Source organism: Papio anubis, chromosome 13 (genome assembly GCF_008728515.1).
Source record: "Papio anubis isolate 15944 chromosome 13, Panubis1.0, whole genome shotgun sequence".
Lineage (NCBI taxonomy): Eukaryota > Metazoa > Chordata > Mammalia > Primates > Cercopithecidae > Papio > Papio anubis.
The window spans coordinates 66,706,929-66,726,234 of NC_044988.1; the positions used below are offsets into that span (position 1 = coordinate 66,706,929).

At 38.0% G+C, this 19,306-nt stretch overlaps 1 protein-coding gene across 2 annotated transcripts in view; it reads left to right on the plus strand.

Moving 5' to 3' along the window:
* The window catches only part of TDRD7 (tudor domain containing 7), an 81,600-nt gene that overhangs the window by 53,701 nt on the left and 8,593 nt on the right, over positions 1 to 19,306 (plus strand). For both annotated transcript variants that reach the window (XM_003911472.3, XM_003911473.4), the window contains 7 exons: positions 2,956 to 3,067; positions 4,725 to 4,927; positions 5,924 to 6,058; positions 8,269 to 8,355; positions 11,327 to 11,461; positions 13,705 to 13,815; positions 15,731 to 16,233. In XM_003911472.3, coding sequence (XP_003911521.1) covers positions 2,956 to 3,067; positions 4,725 to 4,927; positions 5,924 to 6,058; positions 8,269 to 8,355; positions 11,327 to 11,461; positions 13,705 to 13,815; positions 15,731 to 16,233 — 1,286 coding nt within the window. The remainder of the gene's footprint in view (positions 1 to 2,955; positions 3,068 to 4,724; positions 4,928 to 5,923; positions 6,059 to 8,268; positions 8,356 to 11,326; positions 11,462 to 13,704; positions 13,816 to 15,730; positions 16,234 to 19,306) is intronic.

The following is a 19,306-nucleotide window of genomic DNA, read 5'->3' on the forward strand; positions in this document are numbered from 1 at the left end:
GGTAAGCAGAAGAGAAGATTCAAGATAGCTACTGGGTTTGGGGCTTGAGCAATTGGATATTGGTGCCATTTGTTGAAACTGGGACATCAGAAAAACCGTTGTGGAGAACAATTGAGAATTTCATAGGACCTGCTAGGTTTGAGAATAGCTATCAGATGTCACATGGATGAGTTTGGAGCTCAGGGAGCAGTTAGGACTCGAGATGTGTCAGGTTGGGAAGCATCAGCATATAGGTGCTGTGTGAAATCACAGGGCGAGATGAGATCACCTAGAGAGAGACTATATGTACATATAGGTGCCGTGTGAAATCACAGGGCGAGGTGACATCACCTAGAGAGAGAATACACGTACATATAGGTGCCGTGTGAAATCACAGGGCGAGGTGACATCACCTAGAGAGAGAATACACGTACATATAGATGCTGTGTGAAATCACAGGGCGAGGTGAGATCACCTAGAGAGAGAATACACGTACATATAGGTGCCGTGTGAAATCACAGGGCGAGGTGAGATCACCTAGAGAGAGAATACACGTACATATAGGTGCTGTGTGAAATCACAGGGTGAAGTGAGATCACCTCGAGAGGGAATACACGTAGAGAGGAGAAGGGGCCTGGGACCAGGTCCTGATACCTTTCAGTATTTACATGGAGGCATAAGGGGAGCAGAGAAGCCTGTAAAGATGGCCAAAGAAGAAAAACCAAGAGAGTGGTGTCACAGAAGCCAGAAAAAGAAAGCATCTCATGACGAAGGGAGTGACCAGCCTCGTCATTGCTGCTGAGAATTATGGGCTGGATGCAAAGAATGAAAAAGGTAGTTTGGTATCTTGTGTGGCAGCAAGCTCTTGGGACAGCAGTGATTGTAGCAATCCAGGCCTAAACTTTTTCCCCACATCCCCATGAAGCTGACAGAGACGATTTCTCCCTTTATTTGGAGAAACCCCAGCTACTTAGCACCAGTCTTGCTTCGCTTGAATTGAACTTTGTCTGGTGGTAAGTACTGATTCCCTCCTTGCTTTCCCTGTCAGATCCTTGGTGAATAGGAGAAACAGGAGATGTGGTCACCCGCTGAGGCTGGCGCCAGTTTGGCCTGACCCAGGCCCTTTTCCCAGGGCAGTCTGCTGGGTGATAGGTAGTGCTGGGAGACCTTTGGCCACTTGATGGTGCTAGAGAACCAGGAATGGACTGGGGCCTTATGCCGGGATTATGTGACTACTGACCCTGATCCCAGGACATTAGAGAGAGAGAGAGAGAGAGAGAGAGAGAGAGAGAGAGAGAGAGGCTACTGAGCCCTCACAGAGCAAAGGACACAGGGCAGGGTGTGGTGAGAGTCACACTGGACAATGCATGGACAAGTGTTTTATAAACTGCAGTTGCCATACAAACATGTATGATTAAAAACAAGAAAAGAAGCTACAAACAGTTCAGAAACACTTTGAAGCTTTGGAGCAGTTATTCTTTAATCTGTTCTTGTGCTAAGAATATGTTCTGAATTTCCCAGGAGTCATGATTTCACATGCTATGTCCTATTGTCAGACCACGTTATCTCCATTTTGGGCCTGGGAAGAACAGAATCTCAGTTGTAGGTGGCGATAGCTATTAAGGGAAATGAGAGCTGCCTGACTCCTGAGGCCTATGAGAAGCAAAAACAGGTGCTAATTTGGGATTGGAGAAATAGACTTGTGCACTTAAATGGCCAGCTGCCTGACATGCAGCCCTGCCAGCGATCTAGGCCTAAGTCAGTGTTGAGTCAGATGTGGATTCTAAGAGATGATCTTTCTGATACAAGGTAGACAGGCCCCACAGGCCCGCTTATCACATGGCCAGGACACGGAGTTAATGGTGTCTTCTGCTTTTTTCCCTTAGATTCTCTGCTGGGGAAGGTTTTTGTTTCGTGTGTTTAGTACCATAATCTAGGTACTAAGAAGCTGGCCTGTGGACTTTATTTTCAGGGAGGCAGTGAAAGGAGCCCACCTCATGTTACTTGGTATTAAGGCCAAGACTTTGCCCTGGTTTTTGTTGTTGTTTTGTCTGCTTTGTTTCTTTTGATAACCATCATCTGCTTTAATTAGAGATGCATATTAGGTTTTCAACATTTTCCCTTAGAGTCTTGGTTATTCTAAACCATAGCTTAATGTTTCTAGATTTTTATTTTTCTCAAAAAAAGGCTTTGTGTTTATATAATCCTTTTAAACTGAAGATTCTATAAATATTCTTAAAAATAATATCCAGGCTCTTAACAATCTGGGCTAATGGTGAGGAAAAGTTGTGCAGGTTTCTGCAAACACAGACCTCTGTTCAGCAGACCTAGGGCCTTTTGCTGAGCTGAAAGAAGGCCTAACCCAGCTTCACGCCCTTGAAAAAAGTAGGTACACCTGTTTTCCAGTTTAGAATTCCATGCTGTTCAGCAGTGATACCATTGTTGTCATTGATGAAGCATCTCGGTCCCTGGAAGCACTGTAGCTGAGAGCAAGCATCACAAATGCTGCTTTGGGGATTTAGAATCTGATAAATACTACAAGGATGATGCCTGCCATAGAAACAAACACTGCTGTCCAGGGAACAGGTGGAAATATGTAACTTAAAAAAGAATAAGCTGATGCAGGCATTATAATGAAAGTACCGAAGGGAAGGGGAGCAGAGTTGGCAGAATCAGGTAGATAGGCTGCTAAGAGACTGGCAACAGCAAGGTAGCGGGGCTGAGGAGTCTTGTTCTTCCCTTTGAAGCGGGAGGGTGAGGTAGAAGACTGGGGCCTGGAACCAGGAGCTCTGGTTTCCTTGGTCTCAGCTCCAGTCTTTCTCTTCTGTGGTAAGTCAGGGGCACCTCCCCAGCTTTTTCCAGGTGCCACTGTGCCACTCAGCTTGCTGATTATGGAATAGGATTGAGCCAATTAAATGTATCAAATGGATTTGTTAGAGGATAAAGAACTAAACATTGTGTTTTTTTAATCATTAGGTATGCTATGTTGACTATGGTTTTAGTGAAAATGTTGAAAAAAACAAAGCATACAAATTAAACCCGAAGTTTTGTTCACTCTCATTTCAAGCTACAAAATGTAAGCTTGCAGGTAAGAGGAACTTTTTTAAAAAACTCTCTCCTTTTCAATAGGTTATTACCTATTTTTTTTAAGGTATATTTGGATGGTTATATATTTGGATGGTTGAATCCTAAAATGGACTAAGTATCTCGTGTTATAATATGTTACTTCTTGAAAAGTTTAAATTCATGTCGAATGTGTTCTTTATAAGATACCATTATAAAATGTTGTAATGTTTTTATATTTTATGTTATATATAAAAACGTATTATAGTTTCTTATAAAAATGTCTATTAGCCATCTTAAAGGGATTTTTCTTGTTCTAACTGCCCTAGTAACAATTGATGGAGGCGCTGTTTCATGACATTTGATCAGTTTCAATACGTTGTTCAGCATGTTGTGAGGTGACTCTCAGCCCCTTTCCTGCTGAGATGGACTGTGGTGATGCTGTGAGGGTGTGACTGACACACCCTCATATGCCCAAGCATGAGTTTGATCACAGGTCACTTGCAGTTTCTGGCATAGTAGATGTATCATTGTTCTTTTCCTTCCTCCTAAAGGAAACAGAGGAATCCACATGTATGAGAGTGCCGTGTAGGGATAAACTTAAAGGACAGAGGACACATTGGTCATGTTCATGATAAGGAAAGGCATTGAAATATGCACCATGCCAGGGGGACTTGAGCCAAATGCAGAAAATGATCATAATTATTTCATGAAAATGAGTACTCTGAAAAAATGCCTCCTCCTCAGCGGGATGAATTCTTATGTCACAGGAGCTGGGTTTGACTCTTATCTGTCTGTGAGATAAACCTGAAGAAATTTTAAAAACTTGTTAACAACTTGTAGAAGTTGGTGTTGGAAAGAATGTATCGAGAGCATAGAACAGGATTTAGGGTGTTGAAATTAAATGTTTGAGAAAAGTTCAAAGTTCTATGTCTGGAGAACAGAACAAGAAAAAGAAAAAACTCAGGAGGAGTCTGAATTTTAGCTTGTGGATTTAAAGTAGGAAAATATGGAAATAGGCATTATAGTACCATTGGGGAAAATATGAGCTAGTTTTAATTCATTTAATACAGTAACTTAGAATTGTCATATATATTATGTGGAACTACAGTTTTCTAAGAATTTAAAGAGTAGTTGGACTACAACAAAATTCACCTAATACCTGTGTTATGTTAAACACTACTTAATCTCTCTTTGATAAATCAGAAGATTCTTTGGTATCCTAAGGGTCAGTAAAAAAGAAATAATATGGTTGTCTCAATTTCCAATAAATGTTCATTTTATAAGAAAAATAATTGTATGTATGTAGGAAGTGCATTACAAGCATATGACTGGAAGACATGATTGATGGCTTCTCATAAGTATTAGGTTTTTGGTTTTAAATATGTGTTCCTGTATAAAGTGAAGACTGTTTCTCCCAAGGTGGAAATTGATTGATTATCCGTTTTTCTCTGTTTTAAGATTGCCTGCCTTAGTGTATCATTCAAAAGGGCATTTACATTATATTTTTTTAAAACCTAAGAGGTAAGAGAAAGATTATAAGACAAAGCTTTCATATAAAATTTAATAATTTTGCAGTAGGCTTATAATTTTAATAATGGTCAAAACAGACACAATCCATCTATTCATCTTGAAATGATTTTGCTAATTAAGTAGAAATTAAAAGATTCAATATTTTTCAGGCTTGGAAGTCCTAAGTGATGACCCTGATCTAGTGAAGGTGGTTGAGTCTTTAACTTGTGGAAAGATCTTTGCAGTGGAAATACTTGACAAAGCTGACATTCCACTTGTTGTTCTATACGATACCTCAGGAGAAGATGATATCAATATCAATGCCACCTGCTTGAAGGCTATATGTGACAAGTCACTAGAGGTTCACCTGCAGGTACCACTGTGATCACTGTTGTTACTTGTTACACATTTTGTATGAGAGAAAAATCACCAGAATATTACATATTTTAGGCTAACAATTGATAGAGACAGATTACATCTACATTGAGGGGGAAAAAGGAGGGAGTGGGGCTGGAAGGGAAAAAAATACCAAAATGTTCAGAGTAATTGTTTGTTAGGAACTAGATTTTTTATTTTCCATTTCCTACAAAGAGCATCTGTTGATTTTATATGAGATTATTTTGTAAAGATAATAAGGAAAAATAACACAAAAGAAGGGAAAATTGGGTCCATGAAGATGTTTATTATTAGCTTTAACATTTTTTTAATGTGAAGAACATAAATGCCCCAAAAGAAGGAAGCCTTTAAATAAATTATAGAATATCTACTCAGGAGAATAGGATGAGATGTTAAAAATGGTCATTTTAAAGACTTCATAGAAACAATGGGAAACTTCTGTTTTAATAAGTAGAACCACTATGAATGTCTTTATTATGGTTTGACTAAAAATGGGTAAAATTGAATATTAATTTTGATTATGGTTTTTTAAAATTACCCAAATTCATGTGGCCTCAGGACACGGGTTAGAAAGTAGGCTGATAAAGGATTTGATTTTGTGAGAGTTTATTTTCACTTCTGTTAATGTTGCAAAACATGGTTTATGTAATTCTTTTTCTAAATAAATCATAAGAAAATAAACCAACGTTAAAGATAGTCTTGGCCTTCCAGACAATGGAGTGTGGGAATGTATGCACAATGTCTATTTTGTGCTTGACATAAATGATATTAGACATTTCTTTTAAAAAAGAAAAGAATCTAGATTAGTTTTGTACATTTAAGCTATAAATTGCATTTCATCTTACATATACTCTAACTTAAAGATTTTAAAATGCAAAGACTTGTAATGGGATGTTTAGGTAGATACCCTTTAGGTAGGTAAGAGCTGCATTCTGCTCTCAAGCATTCACGAGGTATCCTTTGTCTGTTATAGGTTGACGCCATGTACACAAATGTCAAAGTAACTAATATTTGCTCTGATGGGACACTCTACTGCCAGGTGCCTTGTAAGGGTCTGAACAAGCTCAATGACCTTCTACATAAGATAGAGGACTACTTCCATTGCAAGGTATAGCAGAACCTCTTCTACTTCTAAAATTAGCCCTAAAATTACAGACAAGAGTAATTTACTAAATTGCATAAGTATGAACAATTTTTTAGTAGTCCGAAATGGAATCTCTAGAATAGTAGGTAAAGAGCTCCAGACTTCAGAGTTTTAAAAGAAAAACACAACACTGGTTTCCGCATTGTAAAACGAAGATAGCAATAGTGTGTACCCTATAGGATTGTCCTGAGGACACTGTGCCTGTCATGTAGTAAGTGCTCAGCAATCAGTAGATGTGTTATTTATAACATGCAGTTGATGATGCCACAGTGCAGCTGCCTGTGACTAGTCGTCTGCTAGAGCCAGCTGACTCTTCTGCCTCAGGCAAGGAGAAACCTTGGAATTTAGGAGGATAATAAAACTTTCCTCCTCAATTCTGCCTTCATCTTCCTCCTCAGACATCACTCCTTGAGCTCTTTATGGACCTGAGAACCTGCCACCTGATAAATGTGGTTCTGCAGTCCAAATTGTATTAATAAGCTCCATATCCTTTAATTATAGTATTTTTTTCTGAATCAAGCTCTGCAGAGGTTTTATTGTGCTTTAAGTTTCTAAAATGGTTTCCTTACCTCCATTAGGACATTATGGTCGTATTTCAGAATATGCTGTGGTTTCCAAATCACTGAACCCTACTGCCACTTCTGCCCTTACCCCCTCGTCCCTGGAAGTGAACCCTTCCCTCTAACCCACAAAGCACATCAGGCCCCTCAGGGCATTCATGTTCAGTTTGCATGTTAGCTATCTGGGTACTTATTTGCCTTTCTAGAGTGTATGCTTCTTGAGGGCATAGACTGTACCTTACCAATTTTCTGTATCCCTTACACTACCTAATCTAGTGTCTTATGTAGATTAGGTAAGCCAAAATATGCACTGAATCAGTTTAAACTTACCGCGTTCAAAGTACAGTCTGGAACTGACATTCCTATAGCTTTATCTTGTTCTGTGTTACAGAGGTTTAATTTTAAGTCTATCTTTGAAAAATCTGAAACCCCCAGCTTGGCTGACTCCAGTGACTCATTTGTATGGACGTTGTCCTTATAACCTATGGTGGTGAAAAGGACTCAATATTTCCTACTGCACTCGTAACCTAAGTGAGACATTGCCTTTGGGGAGAGTAGAAACACACACCCTGAACAGAAAGAGACCATGGGCATGTACCCCCAACTTCAAACTACAGCGGAAGAGGAGACTTCATCTTTACAGCTGTGATTTGTTGGTATTTAACTGGCACTGACATACATATTTTTATTGATAACATTTCTTTGTTTTTAGAATTTGTTTAATTTAGGGCCGGGCACAGGGGCTCAAGCCTGTAATCCCAGCACTTTGGGAGGCCGAGACGGGCGGATCACAAGGTCAGGAGATCGAGACCATCCTGGCTAACACAGTGAAACCCCGTCTCTACTAAAAAATACAAAAGGCCGGGCGCGGTGGCTCAAGCCTGTAATCCCAGCACTTTGGGAGGCCGAGGCGGGTGGATCACGAGGTCAGGAGATCGAGACCATCCTGGCTAACATGGTGAAACCCCGTCTCTACTAAAAATACAAAAAACTAGCCGGGCGTGGTGGCGGGCGCCTGTAGTCTCAGCTACTCGGGAGGCTGAGGCGGGAGAATGGCGTGAACCCGGGAGGCAGAGCTTGCAGTGAGCGGAGATCCGGCCACTGCCCTCCAGCCTGGGCGACAGAGCGAGACTCCGTCTCAAAAAAAAGAAAAAAAAAAAAGAGAGAACATTTAATTTATAAAACTGTTATCTTTGCATCTAAATGTGAAGAGATGAAAAGAATAGGCCTACAGACAGCTCGCGCACCCTCCTCACTTTTCATCCATGCTGCTCTCCTTTTTGTCAGATTCAACACCTCTCTTCATGTGTAACTGATGGAGCCAGTACCTAAGTGAATCATAATGATCTTATGCTAATGTTTTTAGAAATGTTAACAATGCTGATTTATGAGCCATGTGCATGTAGGGAGAGTAAACTACTGATGTCAACAAATTATAACCCTGTGTATTTGCTGCATCCATTGCAGCGTGCTTCCTGCAGGGAAAGGGCTCACAGGAAGTCTGATTACATGTCGGTTAAGTCTGCCAGTGCCACAGCAATCTGTTTTTCTAATGGTGTAGCAATATGCTCTTTGCTAAGAGTAATAAGAGTATCATGCATTTCTGTTTTGTAGCACATGACCTCCGAGTGCTTTGTTTCGTTACCCTTCTGTGGGAAAATCTGCCTCTTCCATTGCAAAGGAAAATGGTTACGAGTAGAGGTAAAAATCAGTCACTTGGCTTTTTAATCTTAACTTATTGTGAAATATTTGAAATATACACATAGGTTTTTTTAAAAAATGGAATAAATACTCACAGACTCATCACCAGTTTATGAAATAAAACATGACCAGTATGGTTGAAGTTTCCTGGTCGAAGTTATGGTCAAAGAAAGTTTACATCTCCTTTCTTCTGCCTCCACCCCAGTTTCATTTGTTTTTTCTCATTCTTACTTATTTGTATTCTTACTGTATTTGTACTTGTAGATACACACTTTTACTGTATATTTTTATATATAAATAGTGGAAATATATTAATGAATATGTGTATGGAATATAAAGGTAAATGAATAAATATAAATGAATAAATATTTTCAAACTTTATATAAGTAGTAAGAGGTATTGGTCATGCTTTTTCATTCATTATGTTTGTGAGATTCATTCATGTTGATGTGTGTAGCTCTAGTTTATCTATTTTTACTGCTGTATGATTCAACACTATGAATATGCCAACGTTATCACTCCATCTTCCTGATGATGGATATTTAGGTCGTTCCTAATTTTTTGAACCTTCCTGTCCGTGTCTTCCAGGGTACATACATAGGAATGGAGTTTCTAGGTATTGGGAATGCATATCTTCAGTTTTACTAGATCTTGCTTATTTGCTGTCCAAAGTTGTCCTTCCATTGAGAGTATATCCCTTTAAGAACTATGGCTTCATGGGGCAGTGTCAGATCCTCCCTCCCTCCTGCCTGGATCTAAGGCCATGTCTCCTGCCTAGGACTATTTTGGCTTTAATGTTCACATACTCTTCTATGTCTAGTCACTAACAATTGTCTTATTTTCTTGCAAGCTCAGTTATGCACTTGAAAGGCATTTTGTTATGGTTTATCCTGTGTTTCTGTATGTTTTTAAAAACGCAGGTTTTGGATTTTTGTGGTTGCTTTCCCTCCCTCTGTCTCTTTTCATCTAGTTTGAGGTGGCACACACCTGTAATACCAGCACTTTGGGAGGCCAAGGCAGGAGGATGACTTGATGTCAGGAGTTTGAAACCAGCTTGTGCACAATACTGAGATACCATCTCTACAAAACCAAAGAGAAAAAAAAAAAAAACTGAAAAAAAAAAATTAAGGAAAAACATTGGCTTGATTTTTTTTTTCTTTTTTTCCTTTGATACAGAGGTTCTTAACCTAGATGCAAGGACCTCAACTTTCAGGGGGTCCCTCAACCCTCCTGGAATTGTATGCAAATTGTTTGTGTGCTTGTATTATATATTTTGGGGGAAAAGTATGCATAATTTTGTAAGATTCTCAAATCAACCCCCAAAAGGTAAGAATCATTGCTTTAATGAATTTTTTAAATGCTACGCAGCAACATATTGAAAACTTGAATTGATTTTTTTCATTATTTAAATAAAACTTGGTCATGTCTACTTTAATGAGAGTAGCAGTTTTGAAGTAATTATTGCTATTAATGTGAATGTATGTCAGAAGACTGAAATCTCGGGTCATATGACCAAGGGATATGTGCCTAGGTATAAGCTTCAAAAACATGACTCGTTGAAAAGATCATGGCATTCTTCAGATCTTAAAGTTCTGTGTGATTTAGTTTAAAATATATAAGTGTATGCATACCAACTTTTTAAACTTTTTATTTTGAAATAATTTTCCTTTTTTACAAGTTGCAAAAATAGCACAAAGAGGTCTCATTGGCCTTTTACCTTCTGCAAATGTTAATATCTATATAACCATTGCACAATTTTCAAAGCCAGGAAATTGACATTAATACAAAACCGTTAGTTAATCCACAGAACATACATTTCCCAAATTGTCCCACAAAGTCCTTTTTCTGCTCCAGCATCCAATCTGGATCCCACATTGTCTTTAGTTGTCATGCCTTCTTAGTATACTCCAGTCTGGCAGTTACTCAGGCTTTCTTTGCCGTTCCTGACTTTTTGAAGAATAGTTTTATGTTGTAAAGTATCTCTCAATTTGAGTATCTTCATGTTTAAATTTTGGTTATGCATTTTTGGCAAAAAGAAGCCTTCTTCGTGTATGTCCAAATACTTAAGATAAATATCTAGTATTATTTTTGTTACTCTCAAATTGTATATTGTCTACCTTCAAGGTAGACAAAAGGTTTGAGTACTCATTCTCTTAGTGATGTGTGGAAAGTCAGGGAAGGAAAAATAATTAGTGAAAAGCAGATCCTATGTTTAATCATGTATTTATTCTTGATAGTTATACAAATAATTGCAAAGGTAATTATTGTTTTGACCCCAAAACAATAGTTTTTCCTTTATATTGTAATATTTTGGAGAACAGACTTTATCTTATAATCAGCAGTATATAATAATGTATCAAATCATTTTATAATAAATCATGTCCTAGAATTGGAGAAATAATAAATATTACTATACTTATTTTACAGTTTATTATCAGTTTGCTGATTATTACTGATTAACTAGGTGTTGAAAGCAATTCTACTCTAAAACAGTATTTAGTAGGCTGGGTGCAGTGGCTCACACCTGTAATCCCAGCACTTTGGGAGGCCAAGATGGGTGGATCTTTTGAGGTCAGGAGTTTGAGACCAGCCTGGCCAACATGGTGAAACCCCATCTCTACTAAAAAATACAAAAAAATTAGCTGGGTGGGTGGTGGGCACCTGTAATCCCAGCTACTCAGGAGGCGGAGGCAGGAGAATCACTTGAACCCGGGAGTCGGAGGTTGCAGCAAGCCAAGATTGCAGCACTGCACTCCAGCCTGGGCGACAGAACAAGACTCCGTCTCAAAATAATAATAAATAATAATAATAATAATAATAAGTGAATACATTTTACATTAAGGGAAAATTTTAACATTGTTAGTCTGTTGCTTTTAATATGCAATTCAGGATTGTACAAAATGTAATTGCACAGAAGCATTTTGGTCTTTTGAATATGCTAATAAATTAGCCAACACTTATCTCATTTCAGATCACAAACGTTCACAGCAGCCGAGCTCTTGATGTTCAGTTCCTGGACTCTGGCACTGTGACATCTGTGAAAGTGTCAGAGCTCAGGGAAATTCCACCTCGGTTCCTACAAGAAATGATTGCAATACCACCTCAGGTACTATGTTACCAGCCTGGGAGATTTGCTGGAACAGATTTGGATGTGTTCATAATCTTATTGTAAGATGCCTTCTCAGTTTTGGTCTCATTAATTTTTAAGAAAATTGGAAATTGTCCAAATGTAGTTGTCTACTAGTTTTCAGAAGTAAAACGTGGCTGACTTAGACAAGACCAGTCATATTTACAGACTGTTGTTTGAGAAATGTTTGTTTTCAAGAACATCTAGTCATTAAGCTGTGTTGTCCAGTTACAGGTTCCATTTTGATAATTAGATGCCAGTACTGACTTATATACAGTTCCAGAATATTGTATATAAATGTTTATTTTTAGAGTTTTTAGTTTAGGTAACCATTTTCTTCGGAAATCTGTTTAGACATAATCATTTTCTTAGTGACTTCCCCACCATACATTTTAATTAAAAGATTAACTTCAGTCAATCCTTTCTTTATTCGTGAACGTTCAGATGATAAGGATTTTGAATATTTTGAATTTTTTAGAACTACTCCCTACCTTTAAGAGAAGTAGAGGGTTTTGTGCACAAATTAATGTCTTTTAAAAAATAAAACTATTCAGTATTCTACAACTTCAAGATGCCCATTTACTAATATTTTCAAGAAGACATCTTCTGCCATCAAACTCAGTGAATAAAACATTGTCCATAATTAGCATGGCTTTTGACATATCTCTCCCTCCCATCGCCATTGCTTTTTCTAGCTGTGACTATTACAGAGAAGCTTTTTTCAAAATCATTTTTACTGTCCATTACTCAGCCATAGTTCTGGAAATTGATAGGCCTTTAAGTGCTACTCTGACTTAATAATACCTCTTGTTGGAACAGCCATGCAGGGCCAGCCTTACCTGGAAAAGATCCCCTGGGCTGGAGGGCAGTTGGGAATCTGCCCCACCACTGCGACTGTCTGAAAGTCCGCAACAGTACCACCTGTATGCTACGGCATTAGCAATCACTAAACTTTTTTTTCATAACCTTATCTAGGTTTATTATTTGACAAATATGAAGACTGCTGATTGGGAGAACCTTAAAAACCAGCTAGCCCAAGCCTCTGGCTCACAGCATCTCTCCAAGTGTCTAAATCAGAGTACCAGACCAATGGACTGTCAGCCAAAGCCAACCCTTAAATACGGAGTTTTGGCTCTTGGCTCTTATAGTATTTTAAAAATGTGAATTGGTTGCCAGCATTTTAAAATTAGAAAATTTCACACAAAAAATCCTGCTTCTAGCTTCTCTCTTGACAAATTGGAAAATCTGACTCTGCTGAGCACTCTTCTTGTGGGGCAGTGCTCCTAAGGAGCTTGGGGCCTTCTCCTCTGCTGGCCCCATTGGGCCTGCCTCACTCGTCGTTGCCTGCCCAGCCCCTGCAGATATTCAAGTGTGCTGTCTCTGCTCTGAGTGACCTCCTCTCCAACAAGAAAGGTACCACATCCAGCCAGCAGAGCGAGAGACTTAGAGCTCCTGAGGGAGGAAAGCAGGAAGACAGGAAGGGGCTCAGAGAGGAAAAGGAATCCTGGAACTGAGTTTCATCCCCTTCACAAAATTGCTTCCATTGATTCAAGGGTTTGCTTGAAGCTGAAGGAAATCCCTGAGGTCACTTTTTAGCCTCTGCTGTAGCCATTCTACAGATGCTTGTATAATGACAGTAGGAGTTAAAAAACACTGGGGAAAATGAGGCTTTTAGGGACCTGTGGATTTCAGTTTTTCTCACCCTCCTTAATTCTCATTACAGCCTCCTTCAAAGGGCAAACAAATGTGCCCGGTATCCACGAGGTACTCAGGAAGTGCTGAATGAAGCAGCAGGAGTCAGATTTCCTCCAAATGACAGTTTTTTTTGTTTTTTTTTAAGTTGAGGTAGAGGGTAGACCTTGATAAAAGTTCCAACCCTGTCTTTGCGACTTTGGTATCTTATGCAGTCTTTCTGAGTCCATTTCCCCAGCTGTGAAATGGGGCTGCAACACCTGTCATGCAGAAGTATTGTATGGTGGGAAGTATATGGAGTGCTGGGGGTAAGCCCTGGCTCATAAAGGAGTAAAGACAATAGTAGTTATATAAATAGAGTTGGGAACATAGCAGATGCTCAAACCAAGAGCTGTAATTGTCATTATTAGCTGTTGTTGCTTGCTGTCTATCTTGGTAACATTTGATTTGTAGGAAAATAATATTAACGTTACACATAACTAGATATTTTAACATGGTGTATTTACTTTTCCATCATATTTTCTTTTCAGGCCATTAAGTGCTGTTTAGCAGATCTTCCACAATCTATTGGCATGTGGACACCAGATGCAGTGCTTTGGTTAAGAGATTCTGTTTTGAATTGCTCGGACTGTAGCATTAAGGTTAGTTATCTTATTGGGCCTGATACATTTAGAAAGGGAGCCGGCAGCTGTCAGGGCTCATTTAGTTTTTGTGAAGGAATTTTATCTCACTGTAAAATGGATGCTTCCACATCCAACACATTTTTTATGTTCAGGAAATTGGCTACAAGTGTAGCTGTAAGATATTTTATGGCTTAATTCTTTTTTATTTAAGAAGTTATCCTATGTCTCCAGTATTATTTTTAAACCCTTCTTATAGTTTTTCCCATTATTAATGTAGAAGAGATGGTTCTCCATTTCTATTTTGCTTCATGATAAGGAATTAAGTCCCCAACAGGGGACCACAGATCTCTTGATGAATGTTTCTAAAGATCATTTAAATAAGTCCTCTATTTCTTTTTTATTCATAAAGTAGCATAGATTATAAACAAATCATTTGTTTATGATTGTGGTTTTTAGCCTCTTTTTCCTAAAGTTTATTTAATCTGCTGTACTTATTTCACTAGCTCTTGTTTCTTTTTCTGTACTTTTGCATCTTTGAATCAAAAACATTGCTCACATACCCAAGAATACAAATTCAAGAAGATAATTTTTCTCTGTTAACTGATGAAAATTGTATGACTGTTGTATATAAACATTTAAAATGAAATGTCCTTGAAAAATGTCTTCATGAAGACCTCTAAATTATTCTAGCTAGCACTGATTTTTCTGTCTTTGTATTCTTCTGGGGTTTATAGTGTACAATTACATGCTTAATTATGTACTATTTCATATTCTGCAATTGTCACATGATAACACTGTTTTCTCAGCTACTCTTTAAGCTCCTAAAGCCAGAATATTGGATGGTTACTCAATAAAAATACTTTTTGTTAATTTTTAAAACTGTACTTCTGTATTATAAATATCAAAATGAATTTGCAGTCAGTATTTGATTAGTACTTCAGAAGATGAATGTAATAGAGGCATCTTGTTGGAGAAAAAAAAACATTTTAAGTAAATTACTGTAGATGGGTTGCCTTGCTGTCATCTCCCTCTCTTCAGTTCTGTGTACCTGCCTTTCATTTCTAGCCCTATTTGGTAAAAGATAGATGTGGCTAGTATCTTATTTTTATCATTACTAAGATAAACCAGAGTTGCTGATGAGAATAGCCAACAGTCACCTAGCTCCCTGGGACATACAGCAGTACAATCCCAATTATTAATGTGTGGTATTTCCATACAAACACACCTCTGGCCGAAAGAGCAAAGTTGGTTAGGTAGTCAGAAGGTCTCCTGGACAAAAAGTGTAAAACTGATTTTGACCTGTTCTGTGGAACTTGCTTCCTCTTTTTCTCCCCAGGTCCATCTCCTCCCATGTAATTGGAGATGGGGAAGGGTGTGAGAACATATACTAGGACCAGACAAGGAATCTGATAGAGGGGTGCTTACAGATGTGGTGGATGTCAGAGCTTTCTCCTTCCCTTCCCAGTCTTGAGGACACACCAGCCTTAAGCAGAACGCTTATGAATCATTTTGCCATCATTGTGATTGTTTTTTATTATTGATGCTGGGTGATGAGTACGTGGGGGGTGGGGGTTCGTCATACTTATAATTTCTACTTTAAGTATTTTGAAATGTCATTAAACTATTTTAATCATGATACATAGAATCCCTTCCTCTCAATGATAATGACCTGTAGCAAGTTATAAAGTTTTCTCAGACTTTTTAAAGATTAGTAAATTTTTTATTTCCATAAGGCTGCACTGTTTCCTAGACTATTTTGACTTCAGAGTCCATTCATTGCCAAGCTGTGATCATTTATCTTTCCTTAAATAAAATGGATTTTAGCAAGGTTTTTGGCAAAATACTGTGTTTTAATGATTACGGTTACTATAACTGCCTCTCAAAATTTAATGTGAACTTGTATTTCTAATATTGTTTTTTGTGTTTTCCAAAGGTTACAAAAGTGGATGAAACCAGAGGGATCGCACATGTTTATTTATTTACCCCTAAGAACTTCCCTGATCCTCATCGCAGTATTAATCGCCAGATTACAAATGCAGACTTGTGGAAGCATCAGAAGGATGTGTTTTTGAGTGCCATATCCAGTGGGGCTGGCTCTCCTGACAGCAAAAATGGCAACATGCCCATGTTGGGCAACGCTGGAGAGAATTTCAGAAAGAACCTAACAGATGTCATCAAAAAGTCCATGGTGGACCACACGAGCTCTTTCTCCACGGAGGAACTGCCACCTCCTGTCCACTTATCAAAGCCAGGGGAACACATGGATGTGTACGTGCCTGTGGCCTGTCACCCAGGCTACTTTGTCATCCAGCCTTGGCAGGAGATACATAAGTTGGAAGTTCTGATGGAAGAGATGATTCTATATTACAGTGTGTCTGAAGAGCGCCACATAGCAGTGGAGAAAGACCAAGTGTATGCTGCAAAAGTGGAAAATAAGTAGGTCCTTGGACAAAGCATTTTATTCTACTCCTAAGAAAAATGTGTAAAATGATGCCAGAGTCTTAATCTAGGCAGGGGGACTTTGAACTGTACTAATGGGAATTTTGAATGTCAAACAAACCAAGTAATTTTCGCGATTTTCTAGTATTTAAAATGATGTCATTTATCAAAAAATCTATTGGCCATATTCCTGTTAAAACCCAATTATATATCTAAAATGAATGTTTAAATGTTTTTCTATTTTTCTATTAGAAAAATATTTTTATTCGGAAAATAACCAGGTTTTTTTCATTTAATGACTTTTTATTTTAAAAATAAAAATATTGTGGAAAATTTTTAAAATATAAAAAAGCATAAGAAATTAAAATCAACCACCCACACATAACACTTGTTAAACTACTTATGTATTTCCTCTAATTTTATATGTGCATATTTATATAGTTGGTATATTATTAGTATATATAATTTTGTACCTGCTTTTTTCACCTAACATTATGTTGTAAACATTTTTCCATGTGATAAAATTTCTTCAGGAACCTTTATAATGGCTATTTTAATTATGATATGCAGAATTCCCTTCTCCCAATGAAATCATAATTTACTTACCATTCTATTTTGTTATGTAAGGTTTTTTCCTTATATTTTTCACTATTATAAATAATAGTGAATGTAAATCTTTGCATTTCTGATTATTTATTTATGGGAGAGATTCCTAGAAGAAAAATCACTTGTTGGAAGATGGCAAGACTCTTGCTTTATGTTGTCAGCTGCATCCTGGCATCTGTGCCATCTTTCATAAGGAACAACAATGCTTATTTCACTACTCTTTCACCTTGGGGCTTTGAGAACATACTTTCTCTTACATTTCTTTAGCACTTCACTCTTTTTTCTAATATTTTCACATTTGGGTCCACACCCCTGCTCCCCAAAGCCCTGCAGGATGTGCTGGTTTCCTCCAAGTGAAGCCCAGACACCCCACTCTCCACTCTCCACTCAGGCCATGAAGCCCTGGGAAATGGCACAATGCCCATCCTGTTCCTTTGCCAGCTTGCTTAGGAGAAATGAACAAGCTTATTTGTTGATGCTGAACACAAAGAACAGTCACCCCTCCCCAACACACACACACACACCCCAAAACTCTGTTTAAAAGGTCAAACTGCTTTTTTTATATGAAATGTTTTAATTCTTTAAGATAGCAAACATAGGCATGTATAAAGTTTTGTCATTTTCATGGAAGAAAAAAACTAATTTTTAACTCTCAAAGTGAAGAGTATAATAGCTCTCATTTTGAAAAACATACCACTTGTATGTCATAAGCTTTTCTTCTTTAAAAAGCCATTTCTACTGTTGTGTTATTTATGACCACAAACATAAATAGGTTTAATTCAGTTTGTGTAGGTTTGCCTCAATCAGAACTCTTTGTAAGATAATTCAATCACAGTTAAAAACCAAACTAATGTTCATCATTTACTGGGGGTGCAGATTAATGATGATTACAGGTGAGGAGATCCTCCTTGGAGGAAAGGGTTTGGGTAGGAAGGAGAACACATCAACTGGATGGGCCCTCACAATCCCCACTCTGCCCTCCATGTCTTTGAACCATTCTGCCCCAGGACTCTTGGATTTTAGTTAATTTGCCCCAGTTAATCCAGGGATGTTTTGTATATAAAAACAGATCATCTGATTTTTTTAAAAACTTCATGAACTGAATCAGTATAAAATGTTTAGAGCTTCTGTTTTTCTTAAGACTCAGGACTATTTACTAAACCTTGTTCCCAACTATGGTAAGTTAAGACTGAGGAATTTTAGATATATATTTTTATTATAGCGGTTTCCAAATCTATCTCAGCATAAGAACAACTTGGAAAACCTATTAAAAATGCAGATTATTCTTCCTTACCCCAGGCATTCTGAATCAGAATCTCTGCAGGTGGAGCTCCAGAATCTGTTTTTAACAAATTCCAGGTGATGCTGGTACGGAAATTTAGTAAACTAGTCAAAACTGAAGTCTTCACTTACGCCATTAGTTTTGAAAGTTGAAAACTAAATAGAAACACAACACATCAGTTTGCTGGTGACTCTCTCTTCACTGCTCTATACCACTTATTTATAGACTAAAAACACAGACCACCACCAATTTGCCCTGTACAATATTAAGATGATGCTATTGGTGGAAACCAAGTGTTTTTACCTCCTTTTGTGCTTACACAAATTAGCAACCTATACCAAAAGTGTTTCCACATGTGAAAATTTCTCTTCAGTTTGATCTCAAGTTCTTATTTATAGTACCTTGTCTTCGTTTTAATAATAATGATGATAACTACCATTTGCCGAGTGCCTATTATTAGCCAAGTAATGTCCCAGGCACTTTCCATATATTATTTCTGTAAGTGAGTTTACATTAAATATTAAACATGAGATGATCGAGGCTCAGAGCTTAAATAAAGAGCCAAGGTGACACAACTAGAAAATGGCCCAGATGGGACTCTAATTCAGGTCTGTTTGGCCCCCAAAACTCATGTACATATTATGTATCCTTTCTGTGTCCCAATTGTCTCTGGGACCCATGGAGTATTGCTTGCTTCACTTTGAGCCTGTCTGAAAGTTTCTGGAGTTCCCTCAGAAGCCCCCAGTCACAGTGTTGAAAGCTGACCTTTTTGTTTTGGGGCTTCTCTGTAGTTCATCCTATAGCAGCTGCATGGATTTCCTATACTAGGGGTTTACGCGCTGGAGAAAAAGTCCATTCCAGCCAACCCCAGTCCAGAAGTGTGTTGTGGTACAGGGCTTGCTGTTCTGGTGGGCTTCTGGCTTATGGTTAGTAAACCTGTTCCAGAGAATGACTGACCATGCCACCTCAACTAGAGGCCAATTGACGCCATTTAGCAGCAGAGACCACCTCCACAGACACTTTCTTTTAGCTGTTAGGAACAATCTTCCTTTCCTTCGTGTAGTAATGCTTTTTAATCATGTATTTGAGACTATAGGACTTTAAAATGATCTTTCATCTATTAACCTTGAAGTTTAGGGTTTTTCTCATTTTAATGATGTTGATGTAGGTAGGACTTTAAAA